At 41.0% G+C, this 25,625-nt stretch overlaps 3 protein-coding genes across 3 annotated transcripts; all 3 read right to left on the reverse strand.

The window, feature by feature from the left end:
* Positions 1-3,094: 3,094 nt before the first annotated feature.
* On the reverse strand, positions 3,095-3,860 carry LOC143570148 (citrate-binding protein-like). Its single transcript, XM_077055882.1, has 2 exons — positions 3,588-3,860; positions 3,095-3,484 (listed from the first exon to the last, which is right to left on the reverse strand). Exons 1-2 carry the CDS (start codon positions 3,858-3,860, stop codon positions 3,095-3,097), a joined length of 663 nt encoding a protein of 220 aa, XP_076911997.1.
* Positions 3,861-4,896: 1,036 nt separating this feature from the next.
* On the reverse strand, positions 4,897-5,658 carry LOC143570628 (uncharacterized). Its single transcript, XM_077056234.1, has one exon. The coding sequence runs from the start codon at positions 5,656-5,658 to the stop codon at positions 4,897-4,899; it is 762 nt and encodes a 253-aa protein (XP_076912349.1).
* Positions 5,659-6,323: 665 nt separating this feature from the next.
* LOC143570639 (uncharacterized) lies at positions 6,324-7,756 on the reverse strand. The gene is made up of 3 exons (XM_077056243.1): positions 7,743-7,756; positions 6,643-7,424; positions 6,324-6,559 (listed from the first exon to the last, which is right to left on the reverse strand). Exons 1-3 carry the CDS (start codon positions 7,754-7,756, stop codon positions 6,324-6,326), a joined length of 1,032 nt encoding a protein of 343 aa, XP_076912358.1.
* Between the last annotated feature and the right edge of the window lie 17,869 nt (positions 7,757-25,625).

Consider the following 25,625-nt stretch of genomic DNA (forward strand, 5'->3'; position numbering starts at 1 on the left):
ATGGCGTGGTGGAGCGTCGAAATCGGACTCTTATGGAGATGACTCGGAGCATAATGAAATCATTAGAGGTTCCTAATTATTTGTGGGGGGAAGTTGCCCGTCACGCAACGTACCTTATAAACCGGGTACCAACCCGAGCTTTAATCAATCAAACACCGTATGAGAAGTTAAACGGAAGAAAACCGAGTGTGAAGCATATAAAAGTATTTAGGTGTATGGAATATGCTAAAGTTGAAGTTACGCATTTAAAGAAGTTAGACGATCAACCAATATCACTAGTTCATCTCGGAATCGAACCGGGCTCAAAGGCGTATCGTTTGTACCACCCGAGAACCAGGAAAATCATGTCAGTCGGGATGTGATTTTTCGCGAAGGAGCTGGCTGGAACTGGAATGAACCGGCTGAAAGAAACGACAGTAAACCTGGTATGTTCACATATGTGTGGGAAATTTTGGTGCATTCTGGACTTGGATTGATAAATCCTACTAGGAATGAGCCTAGTATTGACAGCAGCCTGTCAGGTTCATCAAGGGGCTCAGAATCTGCTGAAAATGGCAGAACAAGTTAGACAATAAGCTGTGATTCGAGCCCACAAAGTGCAACAACTGAAACAACCCATTTTGGGCAGCCTACAGTCCAAACTGAGCAGTCAACCGGGCAGTCAACGGACCCAATAACAGCCTCAAACCAGGTCCAAGCTCAAATCAAAATTCGCAGATCTGAGCGAGTTCACATTTTACCCCCGAAAATTAGATGATTATGTACTACACGTTGATCTCGACTATGATGATCTTTGGCTTACGACCGATGAAGAGCCAAATTGTTATGATGAAGCGAGAAAAAAGAGTGAGTGGATGAAGGCTATGCGAGTTGAAATTGACTCTATCGTGAAGAACGTTACTTGGAGGCTTGTAGAGCCACCGAATGGTGTTAAAGTTATAGGGGTAAAATAGGTATTCAAGGTTAAAAGGAACTTAGATGGTACAATAAATAAGCACAAGGCCCGTTTGGTGGCGAAAGGGTATGTTCAGCAGCACGAGATTTATTTCGATGAGGTATTTGCACCCATGGCCCGTATCAAGACTATTCGCTTATTAATTGTTTTATCGGCTGCCAACAAATGGGAAATTTACCACCTAGACATGAAAACCACGTTTTTACACAGCGAGTTAAAAGAAGACGTGTACGTGTCTCAACCAGAAGGCTTTGAAAAACGGGGCGAGGAATACAAGGTTTATAAGTTGTTTAAAGCCTTGTACGGGTTGAGACAAGCACCGAGAGCTTGGAATACCAAGTTGGATAAGATATTAAAGGATATGAAGTTCGTTCGTTGCTCAAAAGAACAGTCGGTGTACCGCAAGACAGGCGGAAAACATTTACTTACCGTTGCTGTTTATGTTGATGATTTATTTGTGACAAGCATGAGCTTGAGCATTATTAACGAGTTCAAGAAAGGAATGGCATCTAAGTTCGAGATGTCAGACCTCAGAAAATTAACGTATTACCTCGGAATCGAGGTTTCACAAGAGCAAGGTGGAATTAAAATTAAGCAGAAGGCTTTTGCGAGGAAGATTTTGGCTCAAACCGGGATGGAACCGAGTAACCCGACTCTCGTTCCTATGGAGTCCGGGTTGCAATTTTCAAAAGCTGAAGATGAAGCCAAGATCGACCCAACCAAATACCGGAAAGTTGTCGGCTGCCTCAGATATTTACTTCACACCCAACCCGATCTCGCATACTCAGTCGGGGTGATAAGTCGGTACATGCAAAGTCCATGAGAGTCTCACGGGTAAGCTAGAAAACATATTCTAAGGTATGTAAAAGGAACTGTTGGGTTCGGGATTAATTATGAACGAGGAAGAACAAAGAGGTTTGTTGGTTTTTGTGATAGCAGTCAAAATATTGACCCAGATGACGGTAGAAGCATGTCGGGACATATATATTATTTTTTGGAAACAAGCCGGTTTCATGGTGTTCGAAGAAGCAAGGAACCATGGCCCTCTCGTCTTGTGAGACCGAGTATATGGCTGCCACAGAAGCAGCATGTCAGGCGGTATGGTTTCGCAAGTTACTAAGTGAGTTATTGGGTGAACCGCCTCAAAGAGTAAATCTTTACATTGACAATACCTCAGCCATTGCATTGGTAAAAAAATCCAGTATTCCATAAGAGAACCAAACACATAAAGTCAAGATATCACTTTATTCGTGAATGTTATGAGGCGGAAGAAGTTGATGTTGTTCATGTAAGTGGAACCGAACAGCGAGCTGGCATCTTAAAGAAAGCCTTAGCAAAGAACAAGTTTAAGGAGATGAGAGATCTTCTTGGAATCAAGGAGCTCCCGAATACGATTCAGAAATTCAAGGCGTGAATGTTGGAGAATTCCGAATCTGGTTCAGACGAGTCAGGCCCAACCAGTTCAGTATTTGGAGAGTTTGAAGTCAATTACACTGGGTCTAATAATAAGATAATAGTTTAAACGAGTTTGGTTTATCTACTAATGTTTATATTAGATGAAGATAGTGTATTTGAAGTCGAGTAAAACTAGGAGTTAGCTAGTTATTATAAATACTCAATTATGTAATCAGTTTTTTGAGACAGATTTTCTAATTAATAATATTTGCAAGTTGGCAATTCGTTTTGTGTTCTTCTGCTGTTTTTCTGATTATCAATTCCATACCAGAATCCAAATTTTTTGCATAATTGAGAGGAAATAAAAATGATATTAATTAGGTAGGTACTAAAAAGTATATTTCCTAACAAGTTTTAACATCATTATGGAGAATTTTCTAAAACACAAACCCTTAACATGAAAATGAAATCACATATAAGTAGCATAAATAAGAAAACAGTAAATAAAGTTAGACTAAGAAATACAATTAGGAAAAAAAGAATAGAAAACAAAAATGGAGTTTGGCTTGTATAACCAAACCATTATCAAAAGCTATGTATATAGAATAAATTTTTTTTATTTGATTTTTATTTTTTAGCATTTGATGGTGTACCGAAAGTCCGAAATCATGCATGCCACTTCTCATTTCATTGGAACAGATAGGAACAAAAACTTAGGAAGTATAACCTAACAGAATTCGAACACTAATTATATCTTTTAAATATCTTAATATCTTTCCAACGAGACTCCATATAGAACGAAGGATGGTCCTGTGTGTAGACTCCGCACTTGAAGTAATGGGATGTTCCAGCGCGTCCGCGTCCCTTGTGCTTGAGAACCCCATCTATGTAAACTTTAATGTCATTATGTTCGACATCATGGATAACATTTAGACGAAACCATCTATTATATAATTTAGAAATAATCATAGGATCCCTGTAATAAAAAAGACTGGTATTATACACTCTAAGCATTGCGGTTGTAGCATGTGGGGGTTTCGACCCAAACACTTGCATGATGCACACCCCTCTCGTCCCACAAGGCACATACCCATATGCTTCGAACTGCCAGACACCCGAAGAGTAGTCATAACCCTTTAAACAAGACAAAAAAATGAAACAATTTATCAGTCTATCTGGAGTAACATGTATATATAGCTAGTTAACATGCGTATCAAAATAAAGAGAAAAGATTTACTCGAATGCGAATCTCGGAGCGTGCACGCGTATTGCTGGTTATTGAGTGAGGTTTGTCGGTCTTGATCACCCAAAGCTTGTGAACTCCTTTGGAAAAACTATATCTTTGCTCGAGTGGGATATCATAAGGCCTTTGGATTTCAAAATTGGAGTGATTAAGTGGGAGTGATACAAACCCTAGGGTGGTGTCGATGGGGGGTTCACACCCTATGGTCATGTACATGAAGAGAGAAACACATAAAGCACACAGCTCAAAAGATGTAGGAGAATTCATTTTTTCTTAGCTCGTTAGATGGCATGGTTATGGTGATATATATTGATAACATTATCATTTAAAACTGTTATTTAGTTTTTATAAAAAAATTATTTCTTGTTTGGTGGATATTATTATTCCCAAATATTGTAATATAGTCATTTACTATCAAACACATATTCTGACAAACAATTAAATTAGTAAAAGAAAGAATGAACTACAACTAAAAGGTTAACACCGTCTCTTTTAAAAAAATTGTTCTGTTAGTTTTTTTTGTTGTCCGTTTATTAGTTGACTTGATTGTAAAGCAGAGTGACCTAATTAATATACAAATTCTAAGATTTAATAATCCAAAATCTCAAAATTTAAACAACAGAAATAATAATAATAATAATAATAATAATAATAATAATAATAATAATATTATTATTTTTGAAAGTGACGTTGAAACAAACGTAAAGACAAGAAAATATTTAATTATTAAATAAGCATAAGCTATAATTCTTAAAATCATAGGAAAACATGAAAATTTACTAAAATAACTTTAGAGATAATCAAAGAAGTCCAAACTCCAAATTCAGTTTAACTTTGAATGACCAACAAAGCAAAGATCACTCAGGTACATCCATTGTAAAGCTACTCACGTCGTCAATTGCAGATAAGCGCTGTTGACATGGCTTGCCACGAATTCTAGAGAAAACCCATCGTCCTAAAACCCCTGCCGCACATGACATTTCATCACAAACAAGACTCAAGCCGGTGATCTCATGCAGAGAAAGTCAACAGGGTACTACTAGTCTACTAGAAGTCTAGAACACTGCTCCTTTTGGGCTGCCAAAAATAAAAAAATAACAATTTAAACTATGGGTCCGTAATAACAGGGCCGTCTCCGATAATTTAAATACCTAGGACGAGCATAAAAAAAAGGCCGTTAGCCCTAACGAGTAACGAAATATATAAGATGTTTCTTTAAATGACATTAATGTTATAACAATAAAAATAGCAAAATTATAGTAATAAACTCAAATACAATAATAGCTAACGTCTAACCGATGATTCATGAAGTTTTCCTAGCATTCTTGACAACAAACTGTTTGATCACCTCTTCGCAGTTTATACTATCTAAGATTTCGCTCTCTATGGCTATCATCGCCAATCCATTAAGTCTTTCTTGGGACATTGTGGATCGTAAATAAGATTTTAATAACTTCAACTTTGAAAAACTTCTTTCTACGGATGCCATTGAGACCGGAACAGTTAACAATATTCTATATGCAATCCTTGCATTTGGGAAATTTTCTTGGGTCTCATTCAAATGCTTCAAAACTTCAATAAGGCTACTAAATTCCATGATATATAATGTGTCTAATGAGCTTAACTCCATATAAAGCTCCTCACCATCAATATCCGATCTTCCTTCAAACTTTAATGCATTTTCAAGAAAATTACAGGATAACTTAAGATTTTCATCTTCAATTCCTTTCAAGTTTTGTGGAAACAAAAATCCAAATAATTTCTCATAATTTTTGAATTGATCAAATCTTGTCTCAAGAGAAGTAATAGCTTGATCAATAATATATAAAAAATAATTTACTCTAAAATTCTCTTGAGGAGTAAATGAAGCTTCTTGGCTACTTGAACACTCATCACTTTGTTTTTTCCTTTTAATTTCACGTTTTTGTGCAAATATCGGGTCGATGCCCATTTCAAAAGCAATCTTCTCAGCTTCATTTATTGCTTTTGAAAAACCATTTTCTCTAAATTCCTTGAAGAAGTCAATCAATCTCTTTATTTCTTTAATAGCAATCTCTATGTGCATATCTTTCGATTGTAACCTTTTGCTCACTATATTTACCTTGTCTAACACTTCATACCAGATGATAATTGATACCAAAAGGTCAAAACAATATTTTCTGCTATTGTAGTTGCTTCATCTGCAATTGCAAGATCACCATCTTTTTCTCCAACTTCAACTAAAGCCTCTCGTACATCAGCAAGTTGCAATTTAATAGCTTTAACACTTTCAACACGACTTTCCCAATACGTTTGAGACAAAGACTTCAGACTCCAAGATTTAACATTATCTTTCAAAATTTGCCATCGATTATTAGAATTTGCAAAGATAGTATACATACGTTGGATCTTTCCAAAAAAACTCGTTCCTTTAGTAGAAATGGTAGGCATATCATATAATGTAAGATTAAGAAAATGGCAACCACAAGGAGTGTAAAATGCTCTAGGATTCTCATTTAAAAATCTAGTTTGTACTCCTTGGTGTTTTCCTTTCATGTTTGCTCCATTGTCATAACCTTGACCACGCATATCATCCATTTCTAAACCAAGAGACTTTAACTCCTCAACTATAATATCAAATAATCCTTTCCCCGTGGTATCATTAACACCCAAAAACCCTAAAAAGGACTCATCGACAATAACCGAATTAGAAGAGAATTTTAAATACCTCACAATTATAGTCATCTGTTCCTATTGACTTGAATCTGGAGTGCAATCCAATATGATTGAATAACACTTTGCTTCCTTTATCTGCTTTATGATTTCTTTTTTTATTTCTTGAGCTATCATAAAAATTAACTTGTTTTGAATGTTGTGTCCAAGATAATGAACATGAACCTCATCATTTATGATCCGTCGGACGTGCTCTTTGATAACTGGGTCAAACTCTTCCAACATTTCAACAAGACCCAAGAAATTTCCATTACCTATTAAAAGCAAATAAGAAGTACAATTAGTTACAATTTGACTGAAGTAAAAAATAAATAAATAAATAAAAATTTACCAATACCTGTTTGATACAGCTTTTCTTTTGTACCACGAAATGCTAAATTATTTTTAGCAAGAAACTTGACTAATGCAACGATTCTTAAAAGGACTTGTATCCAATAGTCTCTTTCTTTCTTAAATTGCTCGTACTGAGTTTTATCAATTGTTTCGTTCAACTTTAATCTTTTGCGCATTTCAAACCAACTATTCATATTTGTGAGATGATCCAAGGAAACTTTGTGGTTTTTGACACTAGTGGAAGTATGGTGCCAATTATTATTACCTTCCCCATCCAAATTACCGTTCGGGAGCCCTTTTCTAAACACTTTACAACAAAAACAAAATATCTTGTCTACCTTTATCGAATATACTAGCCATGGGCGATCGCATTTCTCCAAATTTGATAAAGTTCTGGTATATAAAGCTGATGAAAATCTTCTTTTATGCTTATCATACGGACCACTTACTATATTATTATCTCTTTTAGGACCTTTCTCAACCAAAAGTTTAATTTCATCATAATTAAGTCCTTTCCATCTTCTTGGATCAAATATATCAACATGGTTATGCTTGATATGCTCTTCATTTATATTAGCCTCAACATGCTCTTCCTCTTCCGGCTCTTCAAGTACTACTTCTACATGATCTTGTTCAATAGCATGTTCTTGCTCTTCAATAGGCTTTTCAACTGCCGGTTTTTGTATAAATTTATGCATAGAGCCTGCTTGAGACTTTTTTATTGCATCATCTCGTTTTCTTTTTTTACGCTTTTGAGCACCGGATAATTGTTTAGAAGGTATATTCCTATTAATTGATATTTCAAAGCAAAATTATCAATAATACATAATAGTATAATACACAATTGTACATTTGTACTTATATACATATGAATATGACAAATCTATATTAAAATATTAAAGAAATCAATATATTATATATATATTATATAACTAAATAAATAACTAATGAATAAATAATAATACTATAATAGACTTATAATTGTTATATAAATCAAGAGTTCAAGACACAACATAGCATAGTGATTAGTGATTACCTACCTAACTTTGACTCCTCTGCTCTTCAAGACCTCTTCTGTCACTCCGCCCGTCCATCGCCGCTCACCGGTCTCCGGTCATTCCGTGACTCCGTGTCTGAGGGTCACCCGCCGTCCGTCCCCGTGAGTTCGTGTCTTCCCTTCTTCACAACCAAGTACCTTTATCTGTCAACTACTGTTTTGGAATTCAATCGCCGCCGTTCATAGTTATTATATATATATATATTTTTAATTAATTTGGGCGTAATACCACCAATGGATTATGGTAACACAAAACAAAAATTAGGCCCGATATATAATAAGGGGATTAATATTTATATCTAGTCTATAAAAAAATTTAAAAAATATATATATACAAAAAAATATATAAAAAAAATTGTGCCCCGAAAACGTAGGTGCCACGGCCGGTTGTCCGGGTTGCACCACTCAAGAGCCGGCCCTGCGTAATAATATAGTAACTAAAAATTCATAGAAAAGTTAATAGGAGAAACGACTAATCAATACTTTTGCTAACATTGAGTTCATAATGATACATTAACTGGAAATTAAAAAAAACTAAATAGGAGAAAAAGATTAATATATTGTGAAACAAAAACCTAAAGTATATAAATATAAAAACATGAATTATAGAGAGAAAAAAAAATGGATGAGTTCATTCTTATTGATGTATATATATTATTTATACGAGACTCGTATATATATATATATATATATATATATATATATATATATATATATATATATAGGTGTTAGGGATCAATACAATAATTACAAATGGAGGTTTTGATAATCACACTAAATATTATCAATTTAATATGTTTAGAGATGAAAATATTGTTTTGAAAACCGACCGGGACAAATTCATATTAGAGGAAAAAAACAATACAATGTGTATAATACTACCCCTTATTTATACACCCTTTAAGTGAGGGGTTTTGATCTTTTGTGAAAGTTTATCTAAGACTTTTGTAGTTAACAATTCGTTACTCGATCTTGAAGCGCACAATTCCTTGTGTGAAGTAATAATGTTATATTTTCATGTATGACTTGGCGAGCCTCATCTTCTAAATAAGTATCATAAGATCCGTGATTTTGTTGTATTACAGCCACTGTATCAATACGACTAACCAACCTTTTGTAAGGGCTAGTAGTAGTACAATATAAACTCTTATTTGATATTCGTAAAATATTAAACAATCCTTAATTGTCGTTGCTCTCGGTGTAACCGTTTATCTTACCTTGGTGGTAGTATAGTTAAATGGTATAACGGCGTGCTAGTGTTGTCGGTTTTGCATTGACTTGAAGACACGCGTTAAGGAAAAACTTTTGTTGACTTGTGGGTGAAGCACGACCGTGCTTAGGTGAGCAGGCTGGCAGCTCTACATCAGGCAAGGTTGTCGATTGTGACTTGAAAGCAAGTATTATAAATTATAATTATACTTTTCTTTTTTCTGTTTTTTAAAGGGAATCATAGTGCACAATCAGATGACATAGATGAGTTGTGAATTATGATGGGTCATACAAGAGACGCCTATCACACGCCCTACTACGCTGCGTATAGGGTTATACGCGGCGTATTAGGGTATTGAAGAGGTATGTACCCGCCTCAACACCGAGCGAGGCGGGTCAACCCACAAGATATAGACAAGAGGCTTGAAATCAAGACATTATGAAGGCACAAAGCCAAAACCTATGCGCATGGCGCATATCACATATGCTCACGCATATCACATATGCTCATGCATCACATGCTCATGCATCACATGCTCAGGCATCACATGCTCAGGCATCACATATGCTCACGCATCACATATGCTCACGCATCACATCTGCACGTGGCGCATATCACATGCTTGTGCATATCACATCTGCGCATGAAACATCTGCGCGTGAGAATAAAGAGAAGACCTCGCGCATCCTCAGGATAGGCGCATATCACACATGCACATAATCAACCTCGTCCTTATCCAAATCAGGATTAGGGCAACCTTGATTGTGCACGTCAGACAACCTTCCAGAAGGTATCTTTTTAAGGAATAAGAATATGCTGATGTTGACAGCTGCCAATGAAAGGTGGACAACGCAGCAAAACCTATGTGCTACCACGTGATTATAACCAATGAAAAAGCACCAGGTGTCCCAAGGACACGTGGCGCAAAGCAATTGGAGGAGGCCAACAAGGCCCTAACTGGGTCTAAGCCCAATCAGTGGAAACCCTAGCACTATAAATACCACATCAACTCCACAAGGAGAGACCAGATCCAAACACATCCAATTACAGAGTATTCAGCTATTTAAGCAATACACTCCAAATTCCTTACTCTCATATTATTATCTTCTCCTACAAACACTTATTCTCACACCGGAGGGTTACCCCAAAGAGGACCCCTCTGTCCCTTTCTGAGGGGTAAGTTTACGGTGCTATTCATTTTGTAGGTGGAAGAACCCAGATCCAAGAGAATCATCGGTGAAATAGCATAATCACACCCGAGGAAAGTAGATCGTCTACCAGTGAGTCGATCCACGTTTCTTCATTGGCGCCATCACCTGTTACAACGGCAACAAGATCTCATCAGATCTCTAAAAAAAAAACAAATTTTCACCATGGTTTCTGGCGTTCGTAACGTTGATCAAGTTCTGGAGGATATTGAACGTGAGGATGTTAATGAGGGACAGCAGTTTCTGAGGGCGCCGCGTGATTCTACGCGCACCACCAGTAACCGTCCCTTCATCACAACTCCTCATGGCCAGACTGAAACTCCTCCAGACGATCTCACGTTACAAAATCTTACCGGCGCGAAACAAAAAGGACCAATGGGTCCAGAAGATAAAACCAATGACCCCAAAGAATGGCTCATAAACGAGCAACGACGTCTAATGGACAAGTACAATGAGCTGGTCAAACACAAAAAGTCAGCCGACTTAACACAAAGGCTAGCGTTTGACAAGCAAAACGTTCATGGAACAAAAAGGGCGCCCGCGCCGGAAGAGGGTCATTCTGTTCACACTGCACACACTGAGTTTAGTGATGAAGAAGTGCACAGCATGAGGAAGACGCGAGATACTCATGCAGGAGGCTCACAGTTCCGCGCGCACGTGAACATGGCGCCTGGAGCCAAAGCCGATCTGGATCTGCACATACCGTACAGCCCACCAGTTAGAGGGCAAGTGGACGTAACCACATCGTACAGACCAGCCATCTTGGTGAAACATTCAAAGTTCACTGAGCGCATCGCGAAGGCCCCCATTCAGCACAAAACCAAGATGCCAAGTGGTTTGGGCAAATATGACGGCACAACAGATCCAGACGATTTCTTACAAGGTTTTCACAACACTGGAAACCTAGAAAGCTGGACGATGCCAACATGGTGTCACATGTTTGCTCGCTGCCTCACGGGCGCGGCGCGTGTCAGGTTCGAGAGCTTGCCGACTGGGCAAATCGATGGGTTCGAGGAACTGTTGGAAAAGTTCCAAGCCCACTTCGTACAGCAGCGCAGACACACGCGCGACCCTGACGACATCATGCACTGCGTGCGCAGGAATGATGAAACGATTGAAGACTACATAACTCGTTTCAATCAGGAGTCTCTGGCAATCGGAGGTATCACTGAGCAACTCTTGCGCGTGGCCTTTATACAAGGCGCGCGCAGTGATCAACTATGCCGAGCTCTCGTAAGCAGAGATGGCATGCCAACCACTTGGGCCAAACTAATGGAAGCATCGCGAGTCTTCGCGAGAAATGAAAAACAAATTGCCCAAGATAAGGCAAGAGAAAGAGCGCATCAAGCTGAGACACCGCGCAGCAACGAAAGAAGGGGCAAACAGAACTCTGTATGGTCCAGGTTGCAACCAACCAGTTTTTCTCCCGCAGAAAAGCAGGCGCAACCAAGCTCACCCCAGCCCCAAAAAGACGTTCGTAATCGCGGGGAGGGTGACAAGAGGGAAGGCGGCAGAGATCCTAACAGACCTCTGCCAAGAATATGGACTCCCCTCACTAAAACGCCTTCACAAGTGTTAAGCACTGAGAATGTCCAGTTCAAAAGCCCCAAGCCACTACACTACAAGGGACCATCAGACAGTGGCAAGTACTGTGAGTTTCACAAGTCCACAGGACACAACACTGATGCATGCCACCACTTGAAGGATGCAATTGAAAAAGATGTGAAATCAGGCAAGCTAGCTCACCTGGTGAAAAACTCAAGACCAGAAAATGAACAATCAGGAGCCTCAGCCAGTAAAAAGTATAAAAGAATCTGTGTAGCCGAGGGAGGAAGGCAAGGGCAAATATCAAGAAAGAGAAGCGCGCAAATCCAAGGAGATTGGCGCGAGCAACAAGTCATCTTCCCAAGAATCAGGGGAGGCCCTTCCATCAGCAGTCCTCTTGTCATCACTACACACATTGCTCATTATGAAGTGTCAAAAGTCCTGGTGGACACTGGCAGCGAACCAGACATCATGTATGAGCAATGTTTCAGGAAACTGGATCCGGCAGACCAAGCAAGGCTTGAAATTGTGAATGCACCAATCTCTGGTGTTTCAAATGAAATCATTCATCCCCTAGGTCAAATACAATTTGAGCTAACTATGGGGGATGAGAAACACAAGCGAGCCGAAGTTGTCAACTTCTTGGTCTTGCCTACCACTTCATGCCACAATATGATCTTGGGTAGGGGAACGATTGCCTAATTCAACGCCATACCGTCGCCAGCGCACGGCGCATTGGGGTTCCCAACACCAACAGGTGTAACTTTTGTATACCCGAGATCATTTGTGTGCAGTGACAAGTACTCCGCGGGAAGGGAGAATGAAACTTCCAATGGCAGACAACGCGCCAGAGGAATGGATTCTCAACCCAAAATTCCCGGAGCAGACAATCACAATTGGCGCTACGATATCAGAAGACACGAGGTTGAGAATGAAAAGATTGCTCACAGCATATATGTCGGTCTTCGCGTGGCAACACTCTGATATGACTGGGGTTCCGCTAGACCTGGCGTAACATTCTCTCAACACGTTCAAGTCTGTAGAGCCAATTGCTCAAAAGAAGAGAGTCATGGGGGATGAGAAGGCGAGGGCCATGAATGAGCAGGTTGAGGATCTATTGCGCGCAAACATCATCCGCCCGATACGATACCAGACATGGGTAGCCAATCCTGTGATGGTAAAGAAAAGTAACGGGTCGTGGAGGATGTGCATTGACTTCAAGGACCTCAACAAAGCGTGCCCAAAAGATTGTTACCCCCTCCCAAACATCGACGCAAAGGTGGACTCCGTGGCGCCATTCAAGCTCAAATGTTTCCTGGATGCCTACAAGGGCTATCACCAGATTCAAATGGCGCCACAAGACGAGGACAAGACCGCCTTCAGAACCGACAAGGGTGTTTTTTGTTACACAAAAATGCCCTTTGGTTTGAAGAATGCGGGAGCCACCTACCAAAGACTTATGGATGCCGTTTTCAGCGAGCAAATTGGAAGAAACCTAGAAGTCTATGTGGATGATTTGGTGATCAAAAGCAGGGAGGAAAAACAAATGCTCAAAGACATCGAAGAAACCCTTGGGCGCCTAAAGGAAGTTAACATGAAGCTCAATCCGAGCAAATGCACTTTCGGCGTACAAGAGGGAAAATTTCTAGGTGTAATGGTCACCAAGGATGGTTTCAAGGTGAACCCTGAGAAGGTGGAGGCCATCCTTGACATGCCCTTGCCATCCACCATGAAAGAAGTCCAGAAGCTGAATGGTAGATTGGTTTCAATCAACAGGTTCCTAGCGAACCATGCAAGCAAATCTACCCCCTTTGTCAACACATTGAGAAATTGCTTAAAGAAAAGCCAATTCAAATGGACTCCTGAGGCCGAGCAAGCTTTCAATGAGATAAAAGAATGTTTGATAAATCTGCCCGCGCTCACAGCTCCACTTCCTGGTGAAATTTTGACATTGTACCTATCAGCAGGAGAGCGCGCCATCGGCGCAGTATTGTTGGTGGATCGCAAGGGAATCCAAACGCCAATATACTATGTGAGTCGGGTGCTGACAGATCCTGAGACGCGCTACTCCATCATGGAAAAGTTAGTTTTGTCACTAACACACGCGTCGCGCAAACTTCATAGATATTTCAATGGTCATCCCATTGAAGTTCTGACTGGTTACAACATCCAGCAAGTCTTGCGGCGCCCCGCGCTCTCGGGAAGGCTAACAAAATGGGCGCTGGAATTAGGAGAGCACACGATCGCCTATAAGCCCCGTCCAGCAATAAAGGGACAAGTCTTGGCTGATTTCATTGCAGAAGTCCCCGAAGGAAAAATTGAAGAAGCTCAGCGCGAGGTAGACCCTCCGCGAGCCAATGATGAAGAAAATGTGTGGAGATTATTCACCGACGGAGCTTCAAACAACGAAGGATCCGGCGCAGGCCTCAAGCTGGTGGATCCAGAGAATCAGGAATATACTTACGCCATCAGGTTGGACTTCAAGAGCACCAACAATGAAGCTGAGTATGAAGCCCTGCTGGCTGGCCTGCGCATCGCGCACAAATTCGGAGTTAAAAAGCTAGAGGCCCATGTTGATTCATACTTGGTAGCAGCACAGGTCAATGGCCTTTATGATGCCAAGGAGAACACCATGCCTCTGTATCTAGAGCAGGCGAAAAAGCTCATCGAGCAATTTGACTGCTTCAGAATCATTCATATTCCGCGCAGTGAAAACAAATCTGCTGACGTGCTGAGCAAGATGGCATCAACCAGCTTCGATCACTTTGGCAAAGATGTCAGGGTAGAAATAATGAGCAACCCGTCGGTGGGAGCGAAGTCTGTCCTTGTAACTCATACAACCCCTTCATCATGGATAACTCCAGTAATGGAATTCTTGAAGGAGGGAAAAGTACCGGACGATCGCGCACAGGCGAGGAAGATAAGACACAAGTCGCAGAACTATGAACTGCTTGATGGTACATTATATCGACGCTCTTATCTTGGACCGCTCATGAAATGCCTAGATGCTGAGGAAGCAAGCTATGTGATCAGAGAGATACACGAAGGATTCTGTGGAATACATGCTGGCCCGCGCATGGTGGTTGCCAAGGCAATGAGCGCAGGTTACTATTGGCCAGGCATGTACTTTGACGCTTTAAAAGAGATCCAAAAATGCAAAGCATGTCAGAGCTATGCGCCAAACACCATGCGGCCAAAGAACAACTTGATTCCGGTGACCTCCGCATGGCCTTTCCACAAATGGGCAATCGATATTGTGGGTCCCCTACCGCAAGCGCAAGGGCGAGTAAAATTTTTGGTAGTGGCAGTAGACTATTTTACAAAATGGGTTGAAGCCAAGCCACTAGCAAAAATCACAGCCGAAGCGATGAAGCAGTTTATCTGGAGCCACATCATATGCCGTTTTGGCTTGCCCATGGAAATTGTGAGCGATAATGGCAAACAATTCACTGACAAGAAGATATCCAACTGGCTCAAGGAATTGCGCATCAACCAAATCTTCACTTCGGTATACCACCCTCAGGGGAATGGCCAAGTGGAGCGCGCGAATCAAAGCTTGTTAAATGGGCTGAAGAAAAGGTTGGAGGGAGAATCCCATTCTTGGGTCGAAGAGCTACCTAATGTCCTGTGGGCACACAGGACATTAAGCAAAACCAGCAATGGCGAATCCCCGTTCAGCCTAACCTATGGAACGGAGGCTATGATTCCAGCAGAAATTGGATGCCCATCCCATAGAGTGCTCATGATGAGCAAGATTGATAACGAGCGCGAAAGAAGGTTGGATCTCAACTTACTTGAAGGGCGTAGAGAGGCGGCTATCATCAGTGAAGCCAAATACAAGAAAAAACTGGAAAAATATTACAACCAGCGTGTGAAAGAATGCCACTTCAAGAAAAATGATTTTGTCCTTCGAAACAATGAAGCTAGCCGAGCGATACCCCCGGGAAAAATGTCCCCTAATTGGGAGGGACCTTATCAAGTATCGGAAGAATTGGGAAAAGGCGCATACGCTTTAAAAGATTTGAATGAAAAGAAGATCCCGCGCGCATGGAACGCGGCACAGCTTAGAAAATGTTTCATGTAAAAAATGTCAAGTTTGTAATCAAGGCTTTTTAAGCCATTATGAATAATGATACGCGCTATCTTCTCTTAATGTGGATTCTATTATCTTTTGCATACATGTTTCACACTTCCCTTTATTAATTTTGAGCAATATGACAACATTGTATTGACATCAAAACGAAATAAAACGAAGTAAAACATACATGCGCGAGCTTCAAGCTCAAACGCGTTAACGAGTCTTAACTCTAAAACGTCAGGGCCTTAGCCCAATAATGTGAGCCTTAGCTCAGGGCCTTAGCCCAATAATGTGAGCCTTAGCTCAAATCACTCACAACATCCATCCTACATACTGCGCAGCCTGACCATAAAAATACCTAAACACAACTAAGGCAAAACAAATGCCAAAACATAGTTGTTAAGGTCTCAGGTCGAGGTCGCGCATGCAATTGTAATGGATATCTGAGCAACACATATTGATACGTAAAGGCTAAAAAACTCATAATTCCATATAATAAATGCGCGATAACGTCGCGCAAAAGAGGAATAATGAAAACGCCTAGGCACGAGTCAACATAATCAAGATATGGCAAAATCACTAACAATATGACAAGGATTAAGTATAATAATTTCCTTACAACCTTGTTCTTATTTCAACGTGCAAGCATATCTTATATTCAACAAGCAAACATGCAATATAAAGAGATGAATGGGGAATGCGCAAGATGCGAAGAAGGGAAAAACAGAATTTCATTCCAAAGCATTGAAATTTACAAGTTTACAAGATGATAAGATACAAACTACAAATAAAAATAAAAAACATGAAGGGCTTCTCAAGTCTCCACGTCGACGTCAGCCTCTTCATAGTCCTCATCACCGCCCTCAGCATCTGGCGCAGCCCGCTCCTCGTCATCTACAAACTGACCATAGTCAAGTTGTTCATCCTGAATGGAGTCTTCTATCACAATAGTGTCAGGAGCGGATCCTTTGGCCACGCCAGAGCCGCTAGCAGGAGCAGCATTCCCCGCGCCATCATCGCCGCCACCAGCCCCTTCGCACTCGTCAAGTAATTTCTTTAGCGCGCCGAGATCGGGCTGGTCAGCAAGCGCGGATATCTGCAAATCATAAGGAAAAATATGAGTACAAAAAGACTTGGAAAATAAGTTAAGGTTATCTCATTAAGGTTAAAATACCTGCGCAAGGATGGGAATGGGAGTATTCAAATACTTCTCCCCCATCGCGGCCATGTCCGCGCAGGCAACGTCGCTCTGATAAGGGTACTCGGATGGGTTCTTCTTCAACATGCCATATTCATAGCCATCCGTAAACCCTTCAGCTCGACCCACCAAGCGCGCGGCAGCGTTGCAATCCATCACAAGGGCCTGAAACTCGTCTGAGTATTTCATCGCGTAAGCGCAACGAGTCATACCCTGTGAGATTAGCCATTGGCGATCCTGCGCGAGGGAAGCAACAGACGTCTCAAGAGCAGGAATCTGAGAGTTTAACAACTCAACAGTTTCCTTAGTCTGTTTCAGCTCCTCTTTGTCGGACGCTGCTGCCGCCAGGACTTCTTCTTTTTCCGCTCGCGCAAGCTCGAGTGCTTCCTGGCTAGACGCTGCCGTCGCCAAGGCTTCATCTTTCTCGGCCTGCGCGGCCGCCAGCTCCTTCTTCAGGCGTGCAACCTCACTCTCCAGTGATGATTTGTCAGTTATAGACTGGACGAGAGCTTGGTCACGCGCCTCCGCATCAAGCTCCACGTCGCGCACTCTACGCGCGTACTTGGCCGCGTCCGCCTCGGCCGCCTGCAGCTTCTCCCGCGCAGCCTGTAGCTCATGCCCGTGCTTCACGAAGGCGGTGTTGGCACTTGCCCTGTTCTCACTGAGCTCTGCTTGGAGCTTCTCAGCTCTCTCTCGAGCATCAGAAAGATGCCAAGCAGATACTTTAGCCTCTTGCTTGGCTTCCGCAAGAGCATCACGTACCTTTACGTAATCATAGCGAAGCTCTTGGGAGGCAGCAAAGAAAGCCGACCCAGCAAACAGATGATCCTTGAGCAAGTCATCGCGAGCGCGGCCCTCCTGAAACCTCCTTTCAGCTGGAGGCACAGAATGAGCCCAGAAGTCCTCACACACACCCATGGACTGAAATGAGCTGTCCTCAGTAATGTTCCATCTCGGGCGGTAAATGTGATCGGCTTCCTGCAAACACAAAGTAATGATCTAAGTCATCAAAACACTAATATGGAAGTCCGCGCAGCGGAGCAAAAACGAACCTATACCTGCGGGGATGAAGCAGAAAAGTCAGCGCCAGCCCCACGAGAAGGCTGCGCCAGAAAATCTCGTGGCGCTGCAGGGCTGGCGCGGCCGCCGTCGGAGTCTTCAACTTCAAACTCCTCATCCTCCTCTGAAACAGGCCTTTTCTCCTGCGACCTAGAACCAAAATCAGTCTCGCGAGGAGGGCTGTGCGCAGGAGGAGGTGAGGGAGGTCTCGACGCCGCCAGGTCGGCGCGTAAAACGGCCTCCTGCTCCTTAGTAATCCCGATGATGGGAGATTCAGCGCTTGCAGGAGCAGGAGCAGAACCAACGGCGCTGGCACCGGCGCCAGGAGTGCCGCCAGCAGCTTGTACGCCAGCTATGACTCCTATGAAAAAATCAACAAAAATAAATGGTTCATGACTTGATCCAAAAGAAAAAAGTCAGAAAATAAAAGCACAATACGTACCTTGGCGCAACTCCGTTCGCGAGGCAAACATCGCCATGAAGTCCATTCTACCCTTTTTCGAGGGTAAAACAGGGGACTTCGAAGCGACCTCCGGCGCAGCCTCGGCATCTTAATGCGCTTGAGGTTGATCCACCAACGTCGCCGGCTCTACAAACATTTGAGTGAGCAAAGATTCATTAGTAATTCTATCAGAATCGCGCTCATAGAACCATAAAAGATAAGCAAAGGATAAGCAAAGTATACCTGTCGAAGGCGCAACGCCGCTTCCCTTTTCCGCCGCGCGAAGGGAGGAAGTAGTGGCACCATACCTCGTGTGGACAGGAGGTCTGCCCACTTTTTGAGGCAGGGAAGACAAGGAAAACTTGGTGGTAAACACCTGGGTTTTCTCAAGTCCCTTCGCCTGAGTAGGAGGATCCTGAACAACAGGGGCATCATCTTTCTTCTGTTTCTTACTGGCCCCTGCGCCAGTTTTCCCTTTAGCTTTACGCTTTAGTTGGGGCGCCTCCTCTTCCTCCTCCTCTTCCGCGAGCTCCAGCTCGAAGTTCTCAAGCGCGTCTACAATACGTGCAACATAAGTGTTAGCCAAATTTGGTATTATAAAGGAAAATGCATAAGTACAAAGGCTTACCAGGCGCATCGCTGTCGAAGAGAAATCCCAGATCAACAGGGATGAACAAGTCATCGAAGCGATCGGGGAAGCCAACCTCCCCAGCGCCCAGCGCGACGGAGCCACCCTCCATATGCTCATCATAGGCGGCGTGGACATACTCCTTGCTGACTGCACAAAACAAGTCAAATGATATCAGCAAAAAGAATTATATTCGCGCAGAAGTAATGCAATGAGATTAACTTACACAAGCCGTCAACTTGGATAACGGGCTCAGTCGCGCTGTCAGCCCACCTCCTGCTCATACCAACCCCCACCAGCGCCTCCTCGCAAATTTTCTTGGCGGGGGATGGTTCGGCAGTCAACTTTTTCACCCAGGCGCCAGTTGGGTTCTTGAAGACACCCACATCCGCAGGCGCAGAAGAGATCGCGCGCATGGTCATGCGGATGGGGATCATACCAGCCCTGATATAGAAAAACCTCTCAGACCAGTCATGAAGGCTCTTGAATGAAATAGTGCAGCACTTGACCTTCTGACTGCGAGGAATAAATGAGAACCAAGAATTTTGGATCTTGGGCTTATAAAAAAACTGAAAGCGCCGAGGGGTGGGCTCCTCGCGCTGAGATTTGCACATGAACTCAAAATGAGTCATGCGCACGAGTCCAAACGGATGGACTTGGGATATATGAATCCCATGAAACCTAAGCACCGCACCCACAAACCTTGTCATCGGGAGACGAAGGTTGCAGTGGGTGAAAAAATGGCAGTAAAGAGATATATAGCCGGTAGGCGGGTCCGCCGCCGTTTGCCCGGCCGCCGGCAGCATGCAGCCATACTCAGGGAGAAAACCCTGAGAGGCGATAAGGCTGTCAAAATCGGCCTGCCTCAGTTTGCAGGGGATCTCATCCCACTTCTTCACTGCCTTGGTCCTCCCTACCTCCTCTGATGAGGCCTCAGCAGCCCTCTTCCCCTTGCCGGTCTTCTTCAACGTAGACATCACTAACGATTTCACACGGCAATGGATGGGGGAGATTGTGTTGTCTGAGCTATCAGACATACAACTGTAAAAACGGACAAAGGATGATCTGAAGAACAGAGATCTGGAAGCAGAAGACAGCTAATCGGAATAGAATGAAAGAAAGGAAAACTCTGAATAAAACAGCAAAGAAGATGAAGAATAAAAACTCAAAGGGGCTGGCTTTTATAGGCCCAGGAGAGAGAAAAATTGGTGCTGATCGGACTTCACGCGCCCCCACTCGCAGGTGTAAGCCAACGCGAGCGCGACACGTGTCCCTGACACTGTGTGAGGGGACACGAAAAGAAACGATACAGCTGCTGCCAGAGTTCACGCGCCACCACTCGCAGGAACGGACCAACGCGAGCGCGACACGTGTCCCTGACACTATGTGAGGGGACACGAAAGGCAACTGTAGCACCTCGAGCACACGAAAGGTCTGACACGTCTCCATCACTGACGCATGTCAGCAACAACCAACCACGTACAGGGACGATTCGTTTTCAACCAAAAGGATAGAATTTCGCGCAACGATGAATAATAAGAAGAAAAAGACAAACCCCTACTAAAAGAGCAAACTATTAAGTCTAATATCTATCTTACCTCGCTCGCGCGAGACAAGACACACATTAGACTGGGGGGGCTTGAAGAGGTATGTACCCGCCTCAACACCGAGCGAGGCGGGTCAACCCACAAGATATAGACAAGAGGCTTGAAATCAAGACATTATGAAGGCACAAAGCCAAAACCTATGCGCATGGCGCATATCACATATGCTCACGCATATCACATATGCTCATGCATCACATGCTCAGGCATCACATGCTCATGCATCAGATGCTCAGGCATCACAGATGCTCAGGCATCACAGATGCTCAAGCATCACATATGCTCACGCATCACATATGCTCACGCATATCACATCTGCGCGTGGCGCATATCACATGCTTGTGCATATCACATCTGCGCATGAAACATCTGCGCGTGAGAATAAAGAGAAGACCTCGCGCATCCTCAGGATAGGCGCATATCACACATGCACATAATCAACCTCGTCCTTATCCAAATCAGGATTAGGGCAACCTTGATTGTGCACGTCAGACAACCTTCCAGAAGGTATCTTTTTAAGGAATAAGAATATGCTGATGTTGACAGCTGCCAATGAAAGGTGGACAACTCAGCAAACCTATGTGCTACCACGTGATTATAACCAATGAAAAAGCACCAGGTGTCCCAAGGACACGTGGCGCAAAGCAATTGGAGGAGGCCAACAAGGCCCTAACTGGGTCTAAGCCCAATCAGTGGAAACCCTAGCACTATAAATACCACATCAACTCCACAAGGAGAGACCAGATCCAAACACATCCAATTACAGAGTATTCAGCTATTTAAGCAATACACTCCAAATTCCTTACTCTCATATTATTATCTTCTCCTACAAACACTTATTCTCACACCGGAGGGTTACCCCAAAGAGGACCCCTCTGTCCCTTTCTGAGGGGTAAGTTTACGGTGCTGTTCATTTTGTAGGTGGAAGAACCCAGATCCAAGAGAATCATCGGTGAAATAGCATAATCACACCCGAGGAAAGTAGATCGTCTACCAGTGAGTCGATCCACGTTTCTTCAGGTATGATTTGACGTCCTTGCCTGCAAAAGCTGGGCTCGGTTGTCATATCGTACCCTAATACGTTGCATATAGTCCCATACGCGGCGTATTAGGTTTTTTATATTATTGTAGCCCGGATCCCCTCCCTCTCCATCCTTTATCTTTTCTTTTTTTTTTACCCCTCATCCTCACCCTCACCCTCACCCTCACCCTCATCCTCACCATTTTCATTCAACCAACAACACATATAACACAATTTTTGGTATATGTAAATGTCGTGGTTCAACCATTTATTTCCGGAGTCGGACGAAGAGGAGCCGGGTTACGCCACTAACGATCAACCTGGCACGTCGTGGTTACCCGACTTGAACCAGGTTTTGTTTTATCTTTATTTGGTATGAAGTCGGTAGTTGTGCATGTTAGGACAGAGATTTGGTGACTGGCTTAGTTTTGTTATGTGAGATCAAGAGAGGCGGTTTATACTTTGTAAAGACTTTTGAAAAACTAAACTATATTTAATTGTAATTTGGGTTCCGCTATGATAACGATTTGAAATTTGTCTAGGCACCGGCCGTTATACTACACCATGCCTACTATATAGAACACCACCTATATGAGCCCAAATATTGTTCACTCAACACGCCACTACATTACGTTTTGTTAGAATTAAATCGGTTAATATAGTCAGCCTGAACAGTTTTACGGTAACCCTAGCTCGCTGGGTCTCCCAAATTCGAACCAGGTTTCCCGTACTATTACCGCTATTGTTAAATTTTTTAATACAGTATTACCATTAAAATATTAATATTATTATTAAAATATTATTATTGTTTTTATTAAAATATTATTATTGCATTTATTAAAATATTATTATTAAAATAATATTATACTAAATATATAATTATGTTATTATTATTTAATATTATGATTATTATTAAAATATTAATTCTTATATTATTATTAGTATTAAAATATTATTATTATTAGGTACCTGGTGTACGCCAGAGATTCAGATAAGGGTGTCAGGCGCCGACACAACACGTTCGGAGGTACGTTTTTAAAGTGTATTGTATAATATAATATAATAATAACATATTATGTTATTATTATATTATATTATATCATATTATGTTATATTATATTATATTACATTATATCATATCAAATCAAACGGGTGCTAGTTATAGTGGTGGGTTTTTCTAAAAAAAACCTATCAGTTTTGTCTTATTATGTTTTTTTTTTCTTTTTTTTCTTTCTTTTCTTTTCTTTTGTTATTATTATTGTTATTTATGATGATGATTATTATTATTAATACTATTTATTTATCAATAATATATTATTATTCGAAATTTGGCATAGGGCGTTCGGTTGCATGGCTTATTCTGGAAAATTGACATTGCGAAACGAACTTCCAATTTATTGACTGCTTTCGTTACGGGTATCTTGAATCAGTTACAGGGCTTACTTGGGAAAACTGACATTGCCAAACGAACTTTCATTTTCTTAGCTGCTTTCATTATCGACATTCCGAATCTGGCTCTTCGATTTCTTCAAACTCCAACTGTCTTGACCATCGGCCACCACCACCAACCGTAGTTGTCTTCACTTCAACACATATCCGTTGTTACTAAGCTTAAGCCTAAGCTTATTATTGTTTTTATGTTTTAGGTGGGGGTATTGTAAGTTGATCATTTATGTATATTAAGAATTACCGGCTGGATCAGGATCATGTGAGAACGTTTTGGGAATTGAGAATTATGAGAACCATTTTGGACCACAAAAAACCCAAAAATAAAAAAAATCTTAAAACAAAAAAAACACAAAAATAAAAAAAAGTAAAAAAACATAAAAAAAATTCTCGGTTTAGCTAAATTATACATACAATGTGTGTACATATATGTACAAATTATACATATATATATATATGTATATATACATATATGTATACACATGTTTTTTTCCTATACACCTATGTATAATTGAAGGTAAATGATAATGTACATATGTGTACATTATATAACTAGAGATTAAATGAAAGTATACATACATAGGTATAATACGAATTAAAAAGAAAAAAAAATCGGTTTTTTTATTATACATATATGTGTAATATGTACACACATGTTTTTTCCTATACATATGTATAATTTAAGGTAAATGATAATGTACATATGTGTATATTACGTAACTAGAGATTAAATGAAAGTATACATATGTGTATAGGTATAATACGAATTAAAAAGAAAAAAAAATTTCGGTTTTTTTTAATGAAACCGGAATGAAATATAAGAATTTTGGTTTTTTTACTTTTTTAAAATTTTCGGTTTTGTTTGTTTTATAATTTTTTAAATATTTTTTAGAGGGTTTTTTTAGTGATACAAAATAGTTCTCAATTTGCCAATGGTTTTTTAGGATCCTTACTTATGTATATATATATATATTTTACTATATATAATCCATATTGGAGAGAGAAAATAGAAATGTTGAAAATTTAAGAGTTACATATAGTTAAGCATGTTGTACATGCATTTTATGCATAAAATCTTAAAAACACCAAATCTCAACCTAAAAATCACCTGCCTAAGTAACTCCATCGGTCACCAGTATCTAAGAATTCAAAATTCAAAACATAGAGCACATCTCTCTCTCTCTCTCTAGATCGATGAAAAAGAAATCAGATTCTAGAGAGATCGAAGCATCTGGCAACGGATTTAAGAATAAGGGCTGCACGGCGGCGGTGGTTTGTAAGCTCAGGCTGTGAGAGCGGTGGCGACTACGCCTCTAGATGAGCAATTTGCAGATGGTCAACGAGTTCATATGGTCGAGCTCAAACTTTTCTGGCAATTGAGGTAAGTGTGACCCTGCTTAGCTTCATTCTTCAGTTAAATGTGTCATTTCCGTCCAGATCTGTAGTACGTTGAGTGACTATGATGCACGTCGATGTCTCCGACGGTTATGAACATGGAGTCAGTGACCGATGCGGTGAAACTGTAATATTGGCTTTGGTGGATTAAACGCTTTGTAGGTAATTGGTATTATTAATGAAAATAGAAGCAAAATTAATTTTGTGATGAGATCAAGGTTATAGAATGGTTATTAACTATTTCTTTCCATCTGTTTTACCTATTTGTGTATGCCTCATTTTTTTTTACAAATCTTTCCTTCATAAATAATTGCAGTTGGATGATTTATGAACTGAGACAGATATACAGCCTTGTAAGTAACTTTGTGTATCCTCGTGTTCTTGTTTTAGAACTGCTTTTTATCTATTTTTTTTTCTCTTACGATAGTATAATCAGAATTGTATTGATCTTAACTTTGGCTTTATCGTTTTTAAGCCCAGTTTGAAAATGGTTGCGGTTCAGTTTCCCTTTTTTTGAATAAGTCTGTGAGCTGCATGTTTATATGATTTTAAGTTAGTGTTTGCGTAATAATAATTATTTATTAGAATAATGATAATGAGCAGAATGTCCGAATTCTAGCTTTTGTAAGTTAAATGAGTTTGGGCTCAACTCGAGCCTAAAAATAAGCTTGGTTAATAAACGAGCCGGAGATTTACTTATCGAGATTGATACTCAGTTCAATTATTTTTCATTCAATTGCTACCTGAATTGCTCTTTAGACCGGCTCAAGGCTGCATGCCGAGGTTTCATGCCAAGGGTATTTGTAATTTACTTACAAAAGTGTAACACCCCTTGCCCCTACTTGTAGGTCTTTATTATTATTTTTGCATCGAGTTTGGTTGTATTATTAATTGTGTCAATTAGAAACTAATATTCAAGGGTTCTTTTGTGCATGTAACCAGAGGTGGGGATGTACCAAAGGGGTGTTGGACTGTTGAAACGGGCGTTTTTTCAGATACAGAGCTTCCTAATGGTATATTACTTTTTTTGAATAAGTATTTTTTATCAAATTCAATGATTTTTCCAAGTGTTATAAATTGTGTTTTGCTTGTATCA

Source organism: Bidens hawaiensis, unplaced genomic scaffold (genome assembly GCF_021521415.1).
Source record: "Bidens hawaiensis isolate Kalapana, Puna unplaced genomic scaffold, B.hawaiensis_p1.1 tig00001269_1, whole genome shotgun sequence".
NCBI lineage: Eukaryota > Viridiplantae > Streptophyta > Magnoliopsida > Asterales > Asteraceae > Bidens > Bidens hawaiensis.

Excerpts from the sequence above, each read along its gene's own strand:
- LOC143570148 (XM_077055882.1), bottom strand. The coding sequence starts at position 3,860 with ATGAATTCTCCTACATCTTTTGAGCTGTGTGCTTTATGTGTTTCTCTC. Across the intron at positions 3,485-3,587 it reads GCTCCGAGATTCGCATTCGA|GGTTATGACTACTCTTCGGG; the intron begins GTAAATCTTTTC and ends TCTTGTTTAAAG.
- LOC143570628 (XM_077056234.1), bottom strand. The coding sequence starts at position 5,658 with ATGCACATAGAGATTGCTATTAAAGAAATAAAGAGATTGATTGACTTC.
- LOC143570639 (XM_077056243.1), bottom strand. Across the intron at positions 6,560-6,642 it reads AGAAAAGCTGTATCAAACAG|GTAATGGAAATTTCTTGGGT; the intron begins GTATTGGTAAAT and ends TGCTTTTAATAG.